Raw genomic sequence first — 24293 nt, forward strand, 5'->3', positions numbered from 1 at the left:
CATACCACACACACAGCATACACACAGCACAGTCACACCGCAGCACACCCACAATGTGGCATGTCTGTACTGCAGCACACACATACCACAGCATACACACAGCATGTCACACCATAGCACCACGTTGTGCAGGTCTGGGCGGGGCAACTGTGAGAGTCCCAGCCCCTGGGACTCTGGGAGTGTCCGAGCCCCAGCTCCTGCGTGGCCTGAGAACCAGGCCTCAGTGTATGGGTCCTGGGTTGTGTCAGCCCCTTCCCCAGCACCCCCGTCGCCAGCCTCCGTACCTGAAGTCCAGGAAGGCGCAGTATAGGAACACACGGTTGCTCTGGTTGGTGGCCGCGCTGAGCTGCCGGTGGGTCTGCAAGGAAAGGGGGTTCATGGTACAGCTGCAAGCAGGTCCCTGCAGCACCTCCCAAGCCTCGCACACATGTGGCTCGCTCAGCAAAACAGACCCTTGGCTCTGCCCCATGCCAGCTGCTGAGACCACACACCCCAGACTGCCTGGGGCAGAGCTTGAAGTGTCACTACCACTCTCCTTGGTGGGTGACGCATGCAGGAACATGCCCATGGCCACTGCCTGATGGCATGTTTCCTGCGGTGAGGAAAAAGACACAGAGACATCCATGCCCTCTGCAGGGACCAAAGGACAGTGTTCCAGTGCCACATCCCCGACCCCCACTGACTGAGCACTAGGGGATGAGCACTTTCTGCCCAAGGCGTCTCTGGTTGCCAGCACACGGTGCTCCCCGAGGGGCTGTCCAGGCTCAGCATACTGTATCAGAGCTGCCCTCTGACCTCAGCACTGCCCGTCTACCACCCCACAGGCTTGGAGAGGACCAGGCACTCAGGTGGAATCCACTGATGCGCAACTCCAGGAAAGAATTTGAAGGGGCAGAGATGGTATGGGGCTGAACACGCAGGGACAGTGAGGGGAGGGGGGCAGGACACACAGGGACAGTGAGGGGAGGAGAGCAGGACACATGGGGACAGAGAGAAGATGGGGCAGGACATATGGGGGCAGGGGACAGTGAGGACAAGGGTCTGGGCACACATCCCCTGTACCTGGGGTGGCCCTTGGCTCCACTATAGGCCCTGGCAGCACTGCACCCTGAACTCGACTACCCAGTCTCCAGGCCAAGGGGACTGAGAGTCAGGAGGTCCCCAAAACCCTCCTCCAAAATGACTATAGGACCAAGCAGCCATAGGAGCCAGAACCGACCTTTTTGGCCCCATTTCCCACCATGGCCAGATGCAGACTCAGGTGTCTCCAGTCCTGGGGACACAGCACCCCCGGCCCCAGAGCACTGGGAGGGCAGCCCCTGCACACCGGAGCCTGGCACAGCCCTGGCACAGCAGCTGGAGGCTCCCTCACAACCCTCAGTGTCTGAGCCTCGTCCCGGCACAGCCAGGCCATCGTGAGTGTAGGGCTCAGGCCCCAGAGAGCTGCACACCTGTATGTGTGCCACAGCAGGGCAAGGACTGGGGCTCCCTCCCCCCTCCCTCCTTTCCCCACCTCCAACTGCAACCCTAATCACTCTCGAAGGAATTTTCCTCAGCGGGGCAGGCCCCAGGCCCAGTGCCCATGTGGCCTGGCTGAGATCTTACCCAGAGTCAGGATCCTCCCTGGCGGAGGCCGCAGAGGGCCAACCCCGAGAGGCTGAGTATGGACAGGCCCCGTGCAAGCAGGCCCTGCATGGTCTACCCGGGCACGTCACAGGGGGTCTGCTGGTTACAGGCGTGCTGAAGGCATGTCTCTGAGTGGGACATGCTCTGTGGCAAGGATGTGTATTACGGGGCCTGTTATAGTGTGTCACAGGCACATCCCCGGAGCATGGCATACACACCCTGTGACCATACTTATATCACGTACATAGCATGCTACAGGCATGTTCCTGGAGCAGTGGTGCCAGAGAAAGACGGCCGTCAACCAGCAGTGAGCCGGTCCTGGGGATAGGGTGCCAGGCACGCCCACAGCAGTGAGCCACCATGACTGGGCACCTTCATGGGCCCTCTGGGACAGGCCCATGCCCCTCAAGGGGCACAACATCCACCTTTAGGGAGACAAAGCCAAGGGAAGTCTGACCCGGGAGACACTTCAAAGGATAGAGCTCAGACCTGGCATGCACAAGTGCCATGCTACACCCCAACACCATGTGGCCTCAGAGCAGCTCTGGGTATGGAGGAGGTGCTCTCCAATACCCTGGCCCAGGATTCTTTGCCCAAGTGACACCAGAAGTGGCCCCAGGGCTGCCATGCACTGCTGGAGCCCCCAGACCCGCCTGAAGAAACTGAGAATTGTAACTGTACCTCATGATGTCTCACTATTAAAAAATTTTTAATTAAAAAAAAAAGAAACTGAGAATTGCTGCATTCACCGAGGCTGCAGAATACAAAATCACTGTCATGTTTGTATTCTAGCAGTAAGTATGTGGACACTGACATCAAAATGTGATTTATATTTGCTCAGAAACCAAAGACGCATGTTAAATCTGGCCAAGCGTGCCTGGGACCCACATGCTAATGCCTAGAAGATGCTGAGGAGGGGAACAAAGAAAACACAAGCTTTTAGAGACGGTCATGTTCCTGGGCTGGAAGCTTCAACCCGGAATAACACACAGGTCGGCTCAAGTGCTCTCATGTCCCCAGTAAGAACTGTGTCACAGACGAGGTCACTCTGAAACACTACCTGAAGGCAAGGGAGGTGGGACAGAGGAGGACGGGGGCTCAGGGCTCAGGATGCCTCTGCAGCTTGCAGACTCATGCAATCAGGATGGGGGGCTGCAGGGGAAGACCAGAGACCCACAGCCCCAGGGGAGAGCCCGAGACAGCCCCTAGAGCACAGCCACCGGCTCCTTGTGAAGAACCGGCACTCAGAGAAGGAACTCCCTGGTTATTCTTCCAACAAACAGTAAGGAGCAACTGGACATCGCAGGCAAATAACATACACATATGCGGACACATGTATTCAGACAAGCCCACGCACAGGTATGCATGTGTATTTGTACACACACACAAATGCATATGAACAACATGCCCCTGAACACATGTGAACGAGATTAAAGGTATACAGAGATAGGTGTGCATGCTCAAATGGTCACACGTGCACATAAACACCTCAACCTAAATCTCCCCTGATATAAAATGTTACTGAAAATAGATCCTGGACTAAATGTTAAATATAAAAAAAAACTTGAGAACATGGGGCCAGAGCAATAGCACAGCAGGTAAGGTGTTTGCCTTGCACACAGCCTACCCGGGTTTGATCCCCGGCATTCCATATGGTCCCCCAAGCACTGCCAGGAGTAATTCCTGAGTGCAAAGCCAGGAGGAACCCCTGAGCATTGCTGGGTGTGACCCACAAAGAAAAAAAAAAACCTTGAGAACATAGGGTAAACATCTTAGGAGATAGAGCCCTATTAAGAGGAATTGGCCTTGATACCAAAAACATTAACCAATTTTTTTTCAAGATCAATAAACTGGATTTTGTAAGAAATGTAAGCTTCAGTTTTATGAAAGACCCCAGGGGTGGTTTTAAAAGCTGCAGACCAGGGGCATGTACTTAGAATCCAAGTGTCTGACCCAAGTCACGTCTTGAATACATTAAGAATCCTCAAAACTCCACTCAGAAAATGGGAGCTGTCGGGAAACAGGCAAAAAGGCTATGCAGAGACATTTTATCCAGGAGGAAGCACAGATGGGGAAGGAGGACAAGTAGAGGCCGTCAATGTCACGAACCAGTAAGGAAATTCAAAGCAAGATGATAAAAGCAGTTAAAATAAAAAATAGCGAGCACAGTGCAGCAAGGCCTCATCACTCAGATGCCAGCGGGAGTGCAAACAGTCCGGGCGCATGGAGAAATATTCCACACTCTGCCGAGCACCTGCACTGCCCCAGTAACAGAGCCAGCGTCCAGGCAGAACTCTGCTGGCCACTGTCACAGGGCTCAGTCTTATTCTTCCAGAGAGCAGCTGGGACACGCGCTGGCACCACTGGGCGGGAGGGAGGCCGGGGCTGCTGTGTGGCCTGGCTGACACTCAGACGCAAGCACAGGGACCACAGGCTCTGTCTCCAACAAGATGCCACTGGACCCACAAAGGTGGGAAAGGGACAGCAGCTGCCAGGAGCCACTTCTGCCCTAGTCCTGTGCTCAGCGATGGCATCTCTGCGGCTACTACCTTCAGCGCCACACCCGCTTCCGGTCACCCATGGCTGTGGCTCTCAGGAACTGGTATATAGCCACCATTTGGCCCAAGATCAGCTTCTGGAGTCTCTCAAATGCAGCCACAAACGTGCTCCTCATTGCATCTGCCTCCCTCGTGGTTGGCACTGCCTCAGTTGGGTTAGCCCCCACCCCCTGCACTGGGTACCTCACGGGGTCCCAGACACTCAGGAGGTAGGAACACATCCGCTCCCAGCACCTCAGTGTGGCTGGGCAGGAGGTACAACTCCACCAACAAGGGTCAGCTTGCCTTCGAGGCTTTTCCTGCGCCATCTGGTCTGAATGCCCCCTGCGCAAGTAATGTCTGAACCCTAAACTCTCCCTATACACCTTATTTTGAGTTTCTCAGAGATGTGCCACAAATGGTATCTTCCTTCTATGCTATGAGATTGGGAAGGGAAATATGAGTAGCAGAGATGGCCCAGCAGACCCCCTGTGGTTCGGGCAGGCCTGCTGCCCAGACAGTCTCAGACCTACCCAAACAGCTGGGACAACACCGCCCTGGGCTCCCATGCGGAGCTTTTGCTTCCGGCTAGAAAAGCAGAAACCTTCCTTCTTGGACCTCAGGGTGGCCTCGCTGGCACCCGAGGGTGGGGCTGGGAGGCAGCTTTCCCAGACACTGGCACACATGGGGTGGGTGCAGATAGCCAGCAGGCGGGGATTGCTGGACAGGGCCCTCCCAGGGGTCACAAGGAGCCTTCTGTGGAATGGCCAGGTCAGCATGGGTGGTCAAGTCTACTTCACAGCCCGCTCGGGCCCCACAGCACCACCCACAACTGGGAGCGTCTTCCACATTCTTCCACCTGGCACCGTGGCTCGAGAAGGCCAATGGTATTCTAGAATTTTCTAAGTACACCCAGGTGGACCCCACGGACAGTCCCAGGAATGTGAACTGTTACTCCGTACTGTGAGCCCCAAAACATAACCATTTCATCCCCATTTCCTTTGGTCTTAAACTCTCACACACCAAACGTTTCTGAGTTAATGGAAAATAGATAAGCTTTACCCATGACATTCTCTTCTGCTTTTGAAAAGAAAGCTTAAAAAAAAAAAAAGGAAATAGCAATTCTCAAAGCAAGATGAAATGAGCAGAATCAAACCCTCCTCCCTTTCCCCAGTGACACCAGGAGATGCCGAGTCCCCCGCAGATGGGGACTTGGAGAAGCCCTCACCCGCCTGTGGAAAACAGCTGCTCCAGGTACAGAGCAGCAGCGGGGCTGCAGGAAAGTAGCTTCGGGGGCATGTGGGGGAGCTGTGGGCTCGAACTGCACATGCGCTGGCCCGGGGGCTGGTTCGGGCCCTCGGCCTACAGCAGTGCTGCTTGGGCCACACAGCCGGCTCCTGGCCAGGGCCGACCCTCCTCGAACAGTCAGGGGCAACAGCTGCTTCCCAGCTAGGCCCAGTGCCCCAAGGGGCCTCCTTACTGGCTGGGCCTTCACAGGCCTCACTTCCTGCTCCAATTCACACTCACACTTACTCCTGCTCACACACTCACCCCTGCTCACACTTTCACTCCTTCTCACTCACACTCCTACTCACTCTTGCTCACATACTCCTGCTCACACTCACACTCCTGCTCACACTCACTCCTGCTCACACTCACTCCTGTTCACACACCCGTGATCATACTCACTCTTGCTCCCACTCAGGAGGATGGAAGGTGATGAAGGGACCGTCTGCCTCCACTGGCTGTGACCTCCCCCGTCCCACCTTGGGGAAAAACTTGCTAGCATCCGTGAGGAAAGGCACTCAGGCTCCCTACATTTTGCCTGCGTGGAGTGCAGGGTGGAACCAGCCCCTTTCCAGAGCCCTGGCCCAGGGAGCCGACAGCCAGGAGCCACTGATGTCTCACAGAAAGAGCAGGAGCCCCTGCGCAGCCCCCTGACAGCGGGCTCCCCTCAGGGGGAGGATCTTCAAAGCAGATCACCAAATGGAAGCCCCCAGAGCCTGAACACAGCTCCGCTCTCTCTGGGCATTGATGTGTCAAGTCCTCTGTGCAGACATTTTGCCTTTTACAGATATGTTGAAAGTAACTGACAGGGAGAACAGAAACTTGTCTCTGTCATGGTCTCTGTGTGGGAAGACCATGGCTTGCTCACCTCCAATCTGTTACCAGGTTTGCTAGGACAGTGAGCACTGCACGAGTGGCTGCCTCCTGTGTGTAGCCCATTGCAGGGACCAGGGAGCTTGGCCGGGGCCACGGGCTGGCTACAGGCACCATCTGATGAGGGGCAGGCAGAATCAGACTGATAGTATGTATGTGTGTGTGTGTGTGTGTGAGAATCTGTGTGTGTATATTCATGTGAGTGTGAGTCTGTGTGTGTGTATGGCTGTGTCAGGGTATGGATATGAGAGAGCCTGTGACATGTAAGAGTGTGTATGTATGTGACCGTGTTGGGGGGATTGAGTATGTGTATGTTCATGAATATGTGGGTTTCCATGAGTGTGTGAGTGCACGTGTGTGTGTACCTGCATCTGTGAGATACCAGCACTGTGTCCACATGTGCTCGATAGTTAGCTGAGCAAGAACATTCTAGACTCCCAGAGCACAGAGTGGGAAAGGAGTCAGGGTATCTCTCATCAGCACAGACGTAGGTAAGTGACAGCTGTGGGCCCAGCCGTGGGCCCGCTCTAACACAAAAGCAGCACTTGTGGCCTGTCTCGGAAAGCGCATCCAAACAGCCATATTTCAGGCCCGACCGTGGCATGTCTGACTGCCCACGCTGTGTGCAACAATGTCACGGATGAGTGGCCCTAGGCTTCTTGCCCCCACTGCAGTCTCTGTCCCCTGCCCCCACACCAGGCATCTGCACCACTCAGTTCCCTGGGACCCTCAGTCTTCCCATCCATCAGGCCTCTCTGAGAAATGTTCCCACCAGAAACATCTTTTTAACTCAAAAAAGCCTTCCCAAAACGTCCTCAGAAATACAAAAGCAACCTTCAAAAAAAACCCCCAAAACCCTGGAGAAGGTCTGGCTCGGGCAAGCTTCAATTACCTCCCGCTCGGGGGAGGGTGGACGTCCTCTCGTCTCTCCTCACGATGAGACTCTTTACTCCAAAACTTTCTTTTTTAAAAATAGCTCCAGCAACCAGCCATCAACACGGGCCTTGCATTTTAATCCACCCTTTTTCTCTCTCTGGCCTCCAAACTGGCACCTCCCAAGCACAGCCCGTTTCCAGCAATAGCAGCGGCTGCAGACCCATCATTCTGATTGTGTGGGGGGCAGAGGGGTTGGGCGCCCGTCTCCTGGCCTCGCCCGGATGCCAAGACAGCCACGGGCCAAGGGAGGAAGGTGCCGCCCACCCCCGGCCTCTTCCAGAGCCACCTCCCAGCACCTCCTGGGAACCGTTTCTGTGCACAGGCCAGGGTGTGGCCGCTAAGAAACGCTGTTTCCAAAGGCCCCACGCACTGCTGCATGGCGGCAGAAGGGCCCAACACTCTGGACAGGAGCCGCCGTCTACTCTCCGCCACCACAGCGCAGGGACAGAGCCTCGGCGCCATAGGTCAGGGCTGGACCAGGCAGCCCACTTGCTCTCAGTGGGCAGCCTATGTCCCCAGGTGCCCCTCACATGACCGCGTCACTCTACCCAAGGAAGGAGATGCTACAGAGATCGTGTGAGCCCATGGACTAGCAAGGGGACCTGAAGGGGCACAGAGGCAAGGCAGCCCCTCCACGGAGCACGACAGCAGCCCAGGCCCACGTCTGAAGCCCCAAGGGGTGATGACAGTGCAGACAGCCGCAGGGCTTGGACAGGGCAGCACACAGCCCCTCTAGGGATGCGGAACGCAGGGGTGGGGGTATCTATGCCTAAACCCGGGGGCAGGGCCCTCTGCATGTCTAAGGTGCAGCCAAGCAAAGCTCATTCCTGCCCCGAGGCTGCAAGGCCTGAGGCTGCTGCCAGACCCCGACAAAGCCACAAAGACGGGGGTGCGGACCCCTGTCTCACTGAGTCCTCAGCTCCCCGCTGCTGCCACCCTTTATCTGTGCAACTGAACCGTCCGCCAGAAAGTTCCAACAAATGGAAACCCGGCCATCTACCAGGTCAGCCTCAGAGAAGAGCCAAGAACCAACAAGAAAGACAAATCATTAACCTGGGAGGCAGCTAATACTAGCTCACTCTCCTACAGACCCCTGAAAGCTCACACCCACAACGACACAGAAACACACACACACAAAGACCCTTATACACACACTCACAATCACACAGACCCACATACACACACAAACCTACATACACACAGACCCACATACACACCCACATGCACACAGAGAGACCCACATACACATACCCACAATCATACACATTCACACAGACCCACATACACACACCCACAATCACATACACAATCACACAGACCCACATACACACACCCACAATCACATACACAATCACACAGACCCACATACACACTCACAATCAATCACGTACCCCGAGAAGGGCAGAGTGGAGGCGGCCTTTTGCTGCGGGCAGCTTTGATCTTGGAGAGGTAAAATAGGCCACCACGGCAGAGGCTTCTAGAAAGTACGACTGGACTCTGGCAGAGGCCTGGCCCGAGCAGCGATGGGGAGGGCCCCTGAGGGGCTCCAAGAGAAGGTCGGAGCCAGCCCAAGCTGGGGCAGAGATGGGATCTGGGGAGCCCATGGAGTGGGCTGGCCTGTGACCCTGCAGAGGGGGCCTCTGGGCACAAGGAATGGCTTGTGTCATCACCCACAGGAGTCACATCTGTGCGGGACACTGAAGCCATCGAGGAAGCATGTGGGCCCTCAGGGTCAGGGAACCAGAAGGCTGTGTGAGGACAGGTCCTTGGCACAGACACGATGACAGAAGTGGAGACACTATAAAGGGGCCCAAGCAGCAGAGGAGAGCAGGGATGTGGGGGGCTGGGGGGGGCTAAGGGGACATGGGGGATGGGGGACATGAGGGGAGGTAGAGGGCAGGAGGATGTGGAGGAAATGGGGGATGGAGGCGGAGAGTGGGGGTGGGGAACACAGGTGGCAGTTGTGGCAGGGCCAAGATGGAGAAGGCACCTGATCCCAGTCGGTACTTCACTCAGACCCGAGTGGGCACAAGCTGCCCCGAGTGGCCACTGGCTGGTGACTAGAGCCTCTGGCTGAAGTTCCTGAGCCCCACTGGGAATCGCACCAGGCCACCATCTGGTGGGACAGTGAGTCATGACTCAGCAGGACAGGCAGCTCCTGGCTCGGACCCCAGCGTCATCACAGAGCCACCAAGCCACCACCAGAGGAACCTTCTGTGGCAAGTCCAAGTGCCACGTGGAAGGCACAGGGATAGGGTCGAAGGGACGGCGCTGTCTTCATGGGGTCAGAGCCAGGTCACTCACCAGTCTGTGCCTGAGGTGGACAGTGACGAGCGGGGAACCAGACAGATTCTGGGAGAGCGTTGGCCGTGGGGACACGTCGAGTGAAATGAGGGAGCTGGCAGACGACAGGAGGCAGCTTCTATAGCTCATGGCCCCCGCGATCCTCGGGAAGAAAAGGCAGCGTCACACACAGGGCAGCGGGGTGAAGTCACAGCGGGGTCTGCAGCCTTCTGCCCCACTGTGGGCTTCCTGCAGCTCCTCTGCTGGAACCCTGCCCAGCCCCTCAGCCCGAGCACTGGGGGAGCCAAGCTGAGAGGGCCAGGGCCAGGCTTGAACCGCAGCCCTGGGGACTCTGGACCTTGACAGGGTTCCTGAAAGGGATCTCTCACCCCGGCCCGGTACTGGCTTCCATGCCCAGCTCCGAACAAACTGCATAGCACCAGCTCTCCGCTTGCCTCTGCGCTCATGGTTCAGAGGTGCGCACAGACCCGGCTAAGTCCTAGGAGGCCACCAGGCTCAGCAGGAGCTGGCACAGACTCTCACTCGCTTCTGTGTCAACCCTGAAGGGTCAAGTTCGGGCAGCACCTTACAGCCATGAGGGGCGTTGCCAAGGAGGAGCAGAGCTGAGACCACCACCGGTGCTGGATCGAGCTACTCCTGAAGCCATCTGCTGTGCCCCACTCAGTGCTCTTGAGCCAATAAACTGCCCGTATAAACAGGTTTTTTTTGTCACTCACAACCAATCTAGAGAATCTTGCCTGGTATACATGCGCATCTCCTGGGTACTCAGGGGGTTAAACGGGACTCATGGCCCACACAGGGTTGGCCAGCATGGGACCTGGGTGTGTCGTTGGGGCCTGGCCTGTGGTCTGCACACTGACCACTGGAGTGGTGGCAAGTTCGCTCAGCTCTCTGGATTCCTTTTTTTGGGGGGGGGGGGGATTGTCACACCCAGCAATGTTCAGGTGTTACTCCTGGCTCTGCACTCAGGAATTATTCCTGGTAGGGCACAGAGGACCATATAGAGTGCCGGGATCAAACCCAGGACCCAGGTCCCCACTGTGTTAGTTCTCAGGCCTCTAAGCTGTTGGGATTCTAGCCCTGGCTGCCTGCCTGTCAGACCCCAACTGACCCCCGCCCAGTAGACACATGACTCCCAGCCTGACTCCCCGCCCGGCAGACACATGTGTCTGCCAGCCTGACCCCTGGCCGGCAGACACGTGACCTCCAGCCTGACCCCTGCCCGGCAGACACATGTGACCGCCAGCCTGACCCCTGCCTGGCAGACACATGTGACCCCCAGCCTGACCCCTGCCCGGCAGACACATGTGACTGCCGGCCTGACCCCTACCCATCTGCCTCCCCACGTCACACAGAACTTCTGCAGAGTCATAATTGCTGCCCCATCAGAAGTCTCAGCCAGTGACTGGGAAGGGACATCCAGGGAGACATGGCCTCCTGCTCTCGGGAACAAGGCACAGGGCCCACTGTGCACGGGCCATGGTGGCTGCTGTTCCCACTCAGGTGCTGTCTCATGTGGTCACCCACACACACCCAAAGCCCAGGTCCAATGGCCTTCCCCAGCAGTGAGACCCTCAGGGGGGAGCCTCTCCTGAAGGCAGAGCTTCCTGATGTCCCCTGGGTGCTGGTGGACCACGAGCCCATCACAGGGGAGCAGAGTGGACACACCTCGGTCAGCATCATGGGGCATGGTCACAGGCCACTGTAGTAGGCCGTGGCTCTCCCCAGGGCCCAGACTTCCCTGCCTGCACTCCCCACCCCACTGAAGGCTATTCCTGCCCTGCCCACTCACCCAGGGCTCACACAGCGCGGCAGGGGCAAGGTCCCAGACACTCAGTGTCACAGGGGCCCTGCAGCCATCTGACCCATAAGGGTGCGAAAGAACATGGACCAGCCCTGCCCCGTCTCACGCACTAGCCGTGTCTGCTGGTCCAGAGCCTCCTGCCCCAGTGGAAACTGTGGGGACCAGATGCTAAAGGTGGCGTGGGAGCTGGCTGCGTCTCCGCAGCAGAGGGTAGAATGGCACCCCGGGGGCTGTGTGTCCTACTTGCAGGCCTTCCTGGAGCTGGGCCACCACCTGCACGTTGGCAAGAGAAGGACCAGCCAATGAGTGAGGAAGCATAGGCACACCTTGGTTAAGGCACTCAGCCCGAGATGGAAAACTCTGCTCACAGCGCCCCAGCAGGCCGCGCTGCAGAGAGCACTGTGTTGCCTGAGCTGGGCTCAGAGCACGGGCCTCAGACCAGGGCAGGGGGAGGGGAGCAGGGAGACACAGCACAGCACCCACGGCAGGTATCCCTGGGGCCGGCCGCTCTCTGCACGGTCAGCTACACGGACGGAGCCGAACAGGCAGCAGTGGAGAGATAGCACCCCTTCAGCCATGCCTGAAGCCAGCATCCTCTCGGCCCTCTGTCCTATGATCCCTGAGCTCCCCGGTCTGCGGCGTCCTCGTTCACAGCCAGCTCCGTCCTGACTCTGGAGGCCCGTGCTTGCCTCCCCCATGACACAAAGGGCACACTGGCGAATGACCCTGTCCTTGGTGAGCCCTCTGCCATGGACTGTGTGGGAGCGAGATGGCAGGTGGGGTTTCCAGGCTCTGGGACACATGCACGCCCGCGCCCTGGGCTGGGCCTGACTCACTCAGTGCTGGCCGGTGGGATGTTGCTCAGGTAAAAGTGCATGGAGTGGTAGAGCAGGCCCACGATGGTCGTCCAGGCTGGGGAGCAAACGGAGAGTGGAACCCAGTCACTGACCAGTGATGGGCAGACAGTCGCACACATGCTGCCCTCCCCTAGGACCCACACAAGGACAGTGCTGGAATGACTGGGCTCTGGGATGGGCACGACAGGCCCGTGTGCCAGGCTCGGGCACTCTGAGGGGACGTGTCTGGATTTGTCACGGGAGCAGGGCAGGGGTCATAAAGGGCAGTGATGCCCAGTGGCCCTTGAGCTCCAGGGGCCCTGCGTCTCTCAGCCCCGGGGGTTGTGCCTGGGGTGAGGCGCCGTCACTCACCTTGGCCATGAAAGGCCTCCTGGGGAATCTCGATGTAGCTCTGTCCGAGCTCTGGGAAACGGTAGTGGGAGGAGTTCATGGTACTGGGCAGGAGCTTGGCCATGGCAAAGTCTGTGAGCGAAGCAGATGGACTCTAGTCAGAGCGCCTCTGTGGCGGGTGGCTGTGCCACAGCCCGTTCCCTCCAACAGAGCATTTCAGTACAACCCCTCCTGGACATGACACTGACAGCTAAAAGGCCCCGGAAAGTCCCTACCTCGATGGATCCCCATCCACAGGCCACTGCATGTGAGCATGCTTTTGTTTGTATATATGGATGTGCCTGTGTGTATCTGTGTGCATGCACATGTCCACGTGTGTGTGCATGTGTGCATGTGTGTGTGTCTGTATGTATCCATATGCACTCATGTGTGAATACTTGTGTGTGTTCATTTCTGTGTGCATGTGTTTGTACATGTACATGTATGTGCGTGCTTATGTGTGCACATGTCCATGTATTTGTGTGCATGTTTGTATGCATACGCAAACTCATGCATGCATGTATCTCTAAGTGGGTACTCAGGTACATGTACATGTGTTTCTGTGTGCACGTACATGGCCTGTGTGTGTTCATGTGCATGTTAATGTCTGTGTGCATGTGTGTGTATGTGCAACCATCTGGAGCACCACAAGACACCCCGCGCCCCTGTGCTGGCCCTGCACGCAGCTCTGCTCACCTGCCACAGAGGAGGAGCCGGCGATGGCAACGTGGGTGTCGCTGATGTGCAAGTTGGACGAGATGTGGCTCATGACTTTGTCGATGGTGTCGATGAAGCCCAGAACTATGGAGCTGTCCTGGGAATGGCACAGATGCGAAGTGTCACCACAGGTCTGCCAGACCTGTGGTGGGTGTGCCAAACCCCACAAAAATGTGCTTGTCCCACCGTCCCCCACAGGATAGCACAGCATCACTGATGTCACAGACAGGACAGAACAACTCAGAGGCAGAGGTGAACATGGGTGTCAGAGCCAGACCCAGATCTGTCTGAACCCACCACACAGAGATCCCAGACTTGGCTCATCCCAATCCCACACACAGCCCCAGGACTCAGTGGCTCCTGTCCTGTGGTCACAGCCCTGTCCTCTACTGTCCTTCTGGAAACGTGTCTGTCTGCTGCACAGTGTCCTGTGCTTCTCCACAGGCTGGGTTCTGCTGGGTATGGCTGATTCGTTTGGGAGCAGGGCACACCTGGCGGTGCTCAGGGCTTACTCTTGGCTCTGCTCTAAGGAATCACTTGTGGTGGGCTCAGGGGACCACATGGAATGCCAGGGATTGAACAGGGTCGCTGTGTGCCAGGCAAGTGCCTTACCTTCTCTTCAATGCTAATTAGGGTCTGCCAAAGATGGGACAGTTTCGTCAGTATTCACATCTCATGACAGAGCATTGAAAAATTAAATTTGAATCATGCAGGATTGAGCTGGAGTGATAGCACAGCGGTAGGGTATTTGCCTTGTGCACAGCCAGCCCGGCCGAGCCGGGTTCGATTCCTCCACCCCTCTCAGAGAGCCCAGCCAGCTACCGAGAGTATCTTGCCCGCAAGGTAAAGCCTGGCAAGCTCCCCGTGATGTATTCAATATGCCAAACACACAGTAACAACAAATCTCAAAATGGAGACATTACTGGGCCTGCTCAAGCAAATCGATGACCAATGGGAGGACAGCTACAGCTACCATAGCTACCATGCAGAATTACATCTGTTCAGGTCCTCCACTGACCTTGGGGTGTGCAGAGGGCAGCAAGGCCAGAGGTTGGCTAAGAAGTGCAGGTTCTGCAGGTGCAGCTTTGGTGTGGGGGGACCTCCAGGGCAGGCAGGGCTGCCTGGAGCAAGGGAGTCAGGATCCTGGGCTGAGGGACTTGGGGGGAGGGGCAGAGGTGCTTGGGCCACACCTGACTGTGCTCTGGGGCTCACTCCTGGTTCTGTGCCCAGGGACCACTTCTAGAGGTATTCAGGGGACCTTATGGGGTGCCAGGGATCAAACCAGACTCATCCAGCCCCTCACCTTTATTTTTTTAAATGAGTAAAATCAACAATTATTATTTTTTTAAGAGAAAAATCATTCCACTCATTTTGGAGTAGAGAGAAAAAGTTGTTGATTTTTTTTTTAAAAAAAAACAACTTACGCATTATATACATTCTGCTTCTTTAAGTTACTCTAGAGATCTTCAAACATGTTTTTTATTACTAACCAAGAACTATGTGATAGTAAAAAATGTGCTAATCACTGCCCAGGCTTGGTCTATGCCCATGAGGAAAACCAGGTCTTGCTCCCCAGGACGGAGCCCAGCAACATGGAGCCGATGCTGGGTTCCTGAGCACACTGGGCACCAAGGCCTTTCATACCAGTCTCACATGAGCCAAGAAGCTGTCACAGTCCCGGGTCTGGGCTGATGGGTGCTTGGTCCTTGGCAGACATAAGCTGAGCGGCTTTATTTCCACTGGGACCACGATCTGCTTCCCGCGGACACGCTCACTGAAGATCAGAACATCCTATTCTCTTACCTCAGACACAGCGGTCCAGCCAGGCAGCTGAAGGACATCTCCCACTGTCTCCAGGAAGGTCTAAGGGTGGAGAGATGGCACCGTGAGCTGTCTCCCGGTGTGCCAGGCTCCCCCTTCCCTATCAGCAGCTGGCCGGGCTGAAGAGATACCAGAGGAAACAGCCCCGTCTGTGTGGCAGGCTGTGTTTGACCCATTTGTTTGGGAGGCTGCGTGTTTGCTGTCCGTGTGGCAGGCTGCATGCTTACAGAACCCCTCGCATAGGTTATTTCCTCGGGGAAATGATGGCAGCTCTGCCCAGTCAGTGGCACCATTATTTTCTGGTGGTGCAGTGGAGCTACTGGCTGGGAGAGCAACCGGGAGAGATGCCCCTGCTGTTCCCTGCACTTGGGCCAGAATGGCCCCAGGCTCCCCCTCACAGACCCTGAGGCGGCACTTAGAAGTCACAGTGAATGCTTAGCTCCATTGCTGGGAGACCACAGGCCCAGTAAATGCCTCGGCAAGAATGAATGAGCAGCAGATCCTGGCCTGTGGCACACAGTTCCTGGGGACCAGGCTGACCGAAGCACCCGTGTCCCTCACAGAAGAGAAGTTACTCGGGGTCACCTTGCAGCCTTGTCTGGCTTGCTCCATATTGTTCTCAGAAAGTTAAACTGGCTGCTAACATCTTCACATGGGGAGACCTGAATACAAAGGTGAGCCCCAACTTCTCTGAGAAAGAGGTCCATCTCCCTACCCCAGCCCGCTTTCCCCCAGGCCACACAGGGGGCAGTCCTCCCCTGCCACCACTGCCTCACATCTCGTCCTTCTCAGCCCTTGCTCCTCTTGCCCTCCTAACTTGACCCTACACCTCCAGCTTGTCCGCAGCCCTCTCTGAGGACACCAGCAGGCAGGCTGGACTCTCCTGGCTTCATTCAGCACCTTTAGAGGCAAGTCCAGGATGTCCTGGGTGCCAGGGCTTCAGAATCCAGATAAGAAGATCAGTCCCTGCTCACCCCCAACGGGGCAGGCTTGGCTCACAGACTTGGGGAGCAGGATGGATGCAGGGCGCCAGTGTGGAGCAGAAAGGACCCGGGAAACCTGGGTCCATAACGCTACAGAATCCTAACTGTTGCCCAGGGGAGAGTCAGGCCCCCACAGTGGCCACACCTCCCACAGTGGCTGTCCCTCCCACACTGGCCGCCCCCCAAACCCCACCTTACCATGGTGAGGTTCCGCGCCGTGGCCTCCGACACAGACTTGCTGGGCAGGCTGAGGGACATGTTGTGGAGGTAAGTTAGGACAACACCAGGACTCTGGAAGTCTTTTCGCTCCTCTGTCAGGTTGGCAATGATGGGACGGTAAGCGTCTGTGGGCACCTGCAGGGAACCAAGAGCCCCTTCCACTAAGCACCATGCCAGAGACTCATGAGCCCTCAGGGTCCCTTGGAAGCCTGACTGTCAAAGGCAGCGCTGACGACATTCCGGGCATGGCCGTCGTCACTTGGCACACCTGCCTCGGGAAGTGCTCCCTTCCCAAGGGAGCCACCGGCCACTTAGGGTCTGAGCCCAGAGACTGTTGCTGCATGGCCCTGAGGTTCCCACAGGAAAGTGGTTCGGTTACACATATTCATCCCAGCACCAGCATCTCTATAACAATCAATCCTAGAGCCAGAGAGATAGGGTAGCAGGGAGGGCACTTGCCTTGCCAAACAAGGTTCCATCCCTGGCACCCTACATGTTCCACTGAGCACCATCAGGAGTAATTCCTGAGTGCAGAGCCAGGAGAGCATTGGCGGGTGTGGCCCCAAAACAAAACAAAGAATTGATTCTTTCCCTGATCCAGGATAAAGGACAGAGGAGCCAGCTCCCTGTGGACCAGCGATTCCAGAAGGATCCGGCTGCAGCTGTTGCTAAACTGGGCAGCTTTGAGAATTTGGGCACATGAGGTCACAGGAGATAGGCAGAAGGACTTTCTCTTCAGTCAGCCTTAGGTGGGGAATCAGGACTGAAGTTAGCTCTCCTCCATCTATTATTTCTTCCCAGACAATATTGCCAATAAGAATGAGCCAGACTAATGGAATTCTAGCAATCCTGGGAGCAGATCCAAGCAAAAAAGCATCAACAAGCCATGGACAAGGATAGATGAGCTGCTTACCAGGCTCCTTGTCGTGGGCGTCGTGAAGAAGCCTGGTGGGGTTGAAAACAAGGAAGTGTGCTTTCCTGGAAAAAAAAAAGCCTAATTGATAACTAAAATGTGGTTATCTTTTACGCAATAAAGTGCTGAACTTAAAAACCGCCCAGCTTTGGACTCATCAAAGAAAGTTTAAGAATGTTTGGAAGAAGAATGTGGCTGGAATGATAAAATGCTAATAAATCAGCCTAATGGGTAGAGTATATGGATTTTTCCCAGGTCACATTATCTTTCCGTTTATATTCCAGATTGCCTGTGAACACTGTTAATACAAGTCATCATATAAAAATGTGATCTCATACAAGCTTTCGCTGATTTCAAATAAATAAACAGACCTCAGGGCTGAGACACTCAGAAAGCTGGAGCATAGGCTTTGCATACTTGGAGCCATGGGTTGGTCCCTGGCACCACACTGTCCCCAGAGCACCAGTGGGTGTGTCCACTACACACACACACACACACACACACACACACACACACACACACACACGGAAATGTACTTCAATTTCATCTGGACTAGCCAGGGAGAAAATAGAGTGCTCTTGGTCACTGGGTGAGGTCGACACTTCCCTCCCAGAAAGACAAATGAGAGCTAACCAGTCAAGTAGTGGCCAGGCTGATCCTATCACCTGGGGGGGGGGGGGGGTTCCAGGGACTTTATCAAGGTCTCATCTGGGGGGATTGGAGAGATAGTACAGTGAGTTGACCCTGCATGTGGTCAACCCAGGTTAAATCCTTAGCACTCCATGTGGTCCCCTGAACCCCATCAGGAATGGTCCCAGAACACAGAGCCAGGAGTAAGTCCTGAGCATCACCAGATGTGGTCCCATTTTTTTAAGGACTCCATTTGATTGACTATAAATAACCACCAATAATGAAGACTTCCGAGACCAAAATTTAGCTCTGATGTGCTGTTCCCTTTCCGCCACCATCATTTCTTATCTCAGTACTTCCTGACGAAACCATCAGACATTCTACTTCACTATAGGCTGAAGGTGCAGGTGGCCAAGTGCTCTGGTTGGGGTGTGATTTGTGATACGGAAATGAGGACACCTCAGGAACCAGGGGGCTTGAAGGCTCTACTGTCAGTGACAGGCGTTCCAAGGGCCAAGGAGACACAGGGGGGATCCCCCAGAAACCCACATTCCACTCATGTGCCCCAGAATAAGGGGAAGGAAGGAGCAAGGCATGAGGCTTGCCTCACTGATCAGCACGGGAGATGAGGGCCCAGCCCCCCAGGAGCCTCTTGTCATGTGCTGTCTCACTGTGCCGCCATTTCTCCAACCACTTGACTCTGGACCCAGTTCTGCACAAGATGCGTGGCTGCGCGGCCTCCCCTGGTTTGCCCCATCCAGACAGAGTTCTCCAAAAATGGTCCATGCTCAGGCTAAAAGCATGGGAAGAAGGCGCCTCTGTGCAAGGGGCGCTCCAGTCAACGCCCCTAGTCCCAGGAGCCGCTGCCCCACAGTACCGGGAGGACTGCTCTTCACATGGTGATGGGCTCACCTCCTGTGACCTCGTTACCTGTGTGGGCACAGTGCCCTGAGCATTCTGAACTCACTGAGCAGCAGTGCAGGGAGCTCACAAAGACCTTCCAGGAACTTTGGGAACTTTTCTTTTTTTGTACATACTTTAAGTCACACATCCCATCTTCACTGTGGGTCTCTGAGTGAAAGGGAGCCCAGTGGTTCGGTTTGGCTCAACTTATCAGCAGGTATGTGCTTCCCAGGACCCCGTGATACTGGAAGCCCCTCCCAAGAGCCTCCCCTGGACCCAGTGGTGACCGCACCTAGAGTGGGCATGAGCACAAGGGGTCCCACTACGCAGCTGCTGTCCTGGCACACAAGGGTTGCTGTGACAGGAACAAGAAACAGAAGCAGTGATACCTTTTCCCCATGCGCCACCAGTGTACCGGGTGGGGAGAGCCATCAGGGCAAACGACAGCACAGCAGGACGGTGTCCATATGACAAACCTCAGTCCGGGTGACCAACACACTCACCGCTGACCTTCCCAGGCCCTGCCATCCCGAAGAACATCCGTGGCAGGGGACAAGATGGAAATAATCTTTCTCTCTGCTGAGAGCTGCAGCCCCGATCATTCCTGGGGAGCCCTCTCCTTTGTGTGCGCTGGGCCCGGCTACCTCACCGCCAGTTCCAAGGTGAACTATGGCTGAGGAACATCAGCATATTCTAGAGCCCCAAGTACAGCAGCTGCTCTGAGGCAGCAGGGAGACCCAGGGCCACGACACACGTGCTTGCTTTCTGCGCCCCATCCCCGCTAGGGGAAGGACATCACAGGGGTACCAGCACCACCAAAAAATTGCCACGGACCCTCCTGGAGACCTGGGTTAAAACTGTTTAAATTCTGCCCTATTGTTTCCCTTGTGTGAGATGAATACAAATTTCTTCTTGACTAAAGTCATTGGTGGGTTTTTCATCACTCCACCAACAGGGCCCAAACAATAGAGGAGCTCAAGGTCAGAGCGTGTGTGAGGACAGCTGGCTCTGGAAGGCCCTGGAAGGCTCTGGAAGGCTCTGTACCACCCCAATGCCCTGGGCCATTCTGGGCCTCCCAGCAGCCAATTCGGGATGCCCCTGAGGTGCCGGCATGCTGACTGTTCTTTCCGGCAGAGTGTTTATGTAACAATACAGGCACTGCACACACTTGAACAGAATGAAAATGGAATCAAGCGGGGAAAGAAAGTGTTATTTTTGGAAACAGAGTCAACGCATTGCAGATGCGACATGCCGACAGGAGCCGTAGCCCCAAGTCATGCCTTACCCTCACGGTTGGTCCCCTCCACTATCCCTGGGGCAGGACAGTGCTGCTGGCTATGTCTTTCCATTGGACAGAAAAGAAGGTTGTGATTTGGAGACACTGACACAGAAGTCTGCTGGCATATTATTCCATTTATATGGAATATCCAGCCGGAGGTGGGGGGTGACCTCCCTGACCCCAGGATCATCATGCTGATGGCCGAGAGAATGTGTGAACCCAAGTTCTCTGCCCACAGTCCCTGGCGGGAAAGCCTGCTCTGCATGAGCCAGGAGAGCTCCAGCCTCAATAGCCGCCTCACAGAGTCTGGCAAGCAGCCTGGGGAGCGACGCACTAACGTCATTGGTGGCATCCCCTCCCCAAAGCGTCTGTCCCCTCCATCATGGCCCTTCAGGTGCCCTGACTCAGCAAGGTAACACTGATCTCACCCAGCTTCATCTCCTCCACACCCCATGTCCGCAGTGCTAACCCTGACCCCAGAGGGTGGGCAGAGAGGAGAGGAGGGTAGGGGGGCGCTGGCCCTGGGCCGCACTGACCAATGGCAGCGGTGAAGTACATGGCCACCTCGTCCGGGGTGAGCGCCCGCTCCCAGATGATGAACTCGTCAAAGGCGCCGTGCTCACTGCGCCTGGTCTGGTCCTGCTCAGACCCCAACACAAGGTGGGCGCTGGGGTCCCCGTACACGTGAGACACTTTCCCGCTTGGGTCGGAGGTGTTCAGAGTCCCATTGACATACACTTTCAGACCCTCCTTGGATTTCCATGTGAACAGGATGTGAGTCCAGTAGGGACCTGGGAAACAGCAAAGAGAACCACTGTCAAGGCCCAGAAGGCAGTCACACACCTGCTTTTCCTCCTCCCAAGGAACTGGTCAGTACTGGCCCTGGTACTGGTCGTGGGCCCTAGTACAGGCCATACTTCAGAGCTGACAGAGAACCTGAGGGAGGACCCACCAGAGCACAGGGAAGGCAATGCCTCTACCCCCAAATTGCAAACCAGTTTCAAATGGACCCTTGGCCATTAAACAGGATCACAAATGAAATGCTTGCAAGCAAAGGTAACAGTTGAATACCTGGCAATAGGCAGGTACTCACACCAATCAGAGCACAAGCCCAGTAGCAAAAAACTGAGATGGCCAGGGAGAGGAAAGGATTTTTCTCTCAGCATTTCTTCCCGACAAAATACTGGAAGAACTCGAAAACGCTGCAAGACTAACAATAGTAATAATAACCTATACAGATTGGAGAGAAAGAAATTAAACTATTATCAGGTGGCAAGATTATCTGTGTAGAAAACTCAAAAGAATTCATTAAAAAATAACACCTGCCAGAACAAATATTACATTATAGCGAGGTTATAGGACACGAGATTCTGGGCAAGTGAGCCAAAACTACTTGATGAGGAAAGTTAGTCTCTTCAAATAACAGCTGCTGAGAAAATCAAATATCCTATGCAAGAGAAGAAGATTGGATTCCTATCTTACAGAGCTCACAAAAATGAAATTGAAACGAATTGAAGACTTAAGCATAGAAACCAGAAAGCTCCCAGAATAAAGCTCAGAAAAACACCTTTCAACTAGTTGTGGCAACGATATTTGGATGCTGGTGCCAGAGTACAGGGAGCATGGAGGGGCTGTGGCCTCCCACCCCGTCTCTGCCTCAGAGGGATGCCTAGGTGCCCATCATCCTTATTTCCAAGAGAAGTGGGAAATCTTGATTGGAAAGGTGAATCATCATCACTATGGTTGTCATTTGTTCAAAATAATTTTTTTTTCTCATTCTGCCCGGACTACCACAATGCTCACCAATGCCCTGATTCAACCCAGAGGTTGTTCATAGAAACTTCTGCTCCAACACGGCAGAGCAGTGGCAGGCAAGGCCACCCTTGAAGCTCACTCAGGACTCCCCACTGTGAGTCGGAGGGTGGCCTAAAGAGCATCTCAGCTCCAAGGATGCCCATTCCACCAGGCCCACAGTGCTCTGTGAGTATACTCCAGTCTCCCTGGGCCCTGGGCTGCCTCCAGAAAAGGGCAGTCGGCTCTGGTCCCCCAGCCATGACACCAGGGCTGCTGCCGAGACTGCACAGCCCTCCTGCTGGAGTCTCTGGAGAGCACACGAGAAGAACAACCCCCTCAAAGGATCACTCTCGAGCCCATTGCCAGGAGGCGTGTTTTGCGGGGCCCACTTCCCTGGAAATGGCAGTGGCTGCTGCTCTCTTGGTCTGAGCACAGTCCGGAAGGTCCCTGGCAGGGGCAGGCCCAACCAGCCCAGGAAACATGAAGAACAGCCTCCACAGAAGGAATGATAGTAGGTACTACAAGAAACGACAGCAGGTAGCAGGAGATACCGTAGTAGCTACAAGGTACTATAGCAGGTACCACAAGATACCACAGCAGGTAGAAGTTATCACAGCAGGTACAAGAAATGACAGCAAGTACAAAATACTATAGCAGGTATCACAGGATACCCCAGCAGGTACCACAGGATACCCCAGCAGGTACCATAAGATACCACAGGAGGCTCCACAAATAAGAGCCACAAAAATGTATGGGGGCTTGGGAGGCTATCTGGCCTCGGGAATGCAGAGCGCAGACATGCAGAGACCTCTGGGTGCCTGTGGGACTCCTCTTCAGAGGGGACAAAGGGGACGGCACCCATAGTCAGGTGCCTCCTCCGGCCACCACTGCTGCTGTCCTGAGGCACTTGAATGACAGAGTCCTCACAGCCAGTCCACGCCCGGCTCTGGCCTCGTGCACTGCCCAGGGTGCCCTCAGACAGCCCATGTGCCCCATCTCACTTGCCGAGCCCCCATTCTCTCCTCTCTTGTCCCATCTGAAAGCTTCCAGTCCTCAGCACTGACAAGGAGAGGAGGGAGGGGCTGCCTGCTGTGCTCCAAGCTCTGTCCCCTCCTGCCGTGCGGGGGACCCAGAGGCAGATGTGAAGTGGCAAGGGCCAGAAGTGCCTCCCTGAGGGCCTTGGTACTCCCACCCATCCCTATCCTTTCCCAGGTGTTCCCTCCAGGAGAAGGGGCCCAGGCACTACCCCAGGGTCCCCTCACCCGTTGGCCGGGAGTCTGCCCCAGGGTCCCTGTACCTGGTAGCCGTGAGTCTGTCCTGGGGCCCCCGTACCTGGTGTGCTGAAGGAGGCCTCCCAGGTCATGGAGTTCTCACGCATGTACAGCTCCACGGAGCCCTTGCCACCGCTGGCGCGGACTTTGAAGCCGTCAGAAATGACCTGCCCCCCATATGCAGAGGGGGCTGGCCTGGGCTGTTCTCCTTGGGTCTTCCAGAAGAAAGAAAATGTGACCCCTAAGGAAAGGAAGACGGGGTTCAGAGCTGCAGGAATCAAGCCAGGAGCTCCCAGAGCGATGGCTCATGCAACTGCCAACCAAGGCGGGCTCAGCAGGCTGGTGAGATGCCCTGAGCACTGCCTGGAGGGAGCACCATGCTAGAAGTAGCTCCAAGCACTGCCAGTATGCCCCAACCCTCCCAAATAATCAACAAGTAAATCAACAAAAGGTATCAAACAATATTCAATTCAGACAACACCATGACAGTAACTAAGATTGAATGAGCAGAGTACCCAAGTTCTTTTTGAAGAGCTTTGTTGCTTTTAAGGGGCCATCAGACATCACTCCTGGTGGGGCTCGGGGACCATATGGGGTGCGAGCAATCAAACTCAGGTTGACTGCATGCAAGGCCAGCACTCATCACTCTGGACACTGCCCTAAGAGTTTCAATGACTCTCTCCTGTTAGATGCAGGAAAGTCCTTTTATCGTCCCATGAAGAGGAGCAGAGAGCAGCAGGAAGTAAGGAAGGATGCAGAGGCTGGGAGGAAGGCCAACTGATGGCCCTCCTGTGGTCCTTGCCAAACCTCCTCTGTGAACAGTAGCCGGGCCCCATCTCAGACCCACACTATTCAGGGCTCTGCTGTGCCTCAGTCACAGAGCAAGCCAAAGCGACAGCACAGCCAGTGGGGCGCTTGCCTTGCACGCGGCCAACCTGTAAGGATCCCATATGGTACCCCAAGTCCACCAGGAGTGGTCCCTGAGCACAAAACCAGGAGTCAGCCCTGAGCACCACCAGGAGCAAGCCCCGAGCAGAGCCAGGAGTCAGCCCTGAGCACAGAGCCAGGACTCATCCCTGAGCACAGAGCCAGGATTCAGCCCTGAGCACAACCACCAAGAGTGAGCCCTGAGCACAGAGCTAGGAGTGATCCCTGAGCACCACCAAGAAT

General features: G+C 55.6%; 1 protein-coding gene across 1 annotated transcript in view; it reads right to left on the reverse strand.

The window, feature by feature from the left end:
- ADGRD1 (adhesion G protein-coupled receptor D1) overlaps positions 1-24293 on the reverse strand; it is a 51981-nt gene that overhangs the window by 14846 nt on the left and 12842 nt on the right. The window contains exons 5-14 of the mRNA XM_056115632.1: positions 23185-23364; positions 20595-20849; positions 17247-17311; positions 16313-16468; positions 15114-15173; positions 13290-13407; positions 12576-12686; positions 12204-12279; positions 9564-9705; positions 285-358 (exon numbers count right to left, since the gene is read on the reverse strand). Coding sequence (XP_055971607.1) covers positions 285-358; positions 9564-9705; positions 12204-12279; positions 12576-12686; positions 13290-13407; positions 15114-15173; positions 16313-16468; positions 17247-17311; positions 20595-20849; positions 23185-23364 — 1237 coding nt within the window. The remainder of the gene's footprint in view (positions 1-284; positions 359-9563; positions 9706-12203; positions 12280-12575; positions 12687-13289; positions 13408-15113; positions 15174-16312; positions 16469-17246; positions 17312-20594; positions 20850-23184; positions 23365-24293) is intronic.

The sequence above is a fragment of the Sorex fumeus genome, unplaced genomic scaffold (assembly GCF_029834395.1).
Source record: "Sorex fumeus unplaced genomic scaffold, SorFum_2.1 ptg000029l, whole genome shotgun sequence".
Lineage (NCBI taxonomy): Eukaryota > Metazoa > Chordata > Mammalia > Eulipotyphla > Soricidae > Sorex > Sorex fumeus.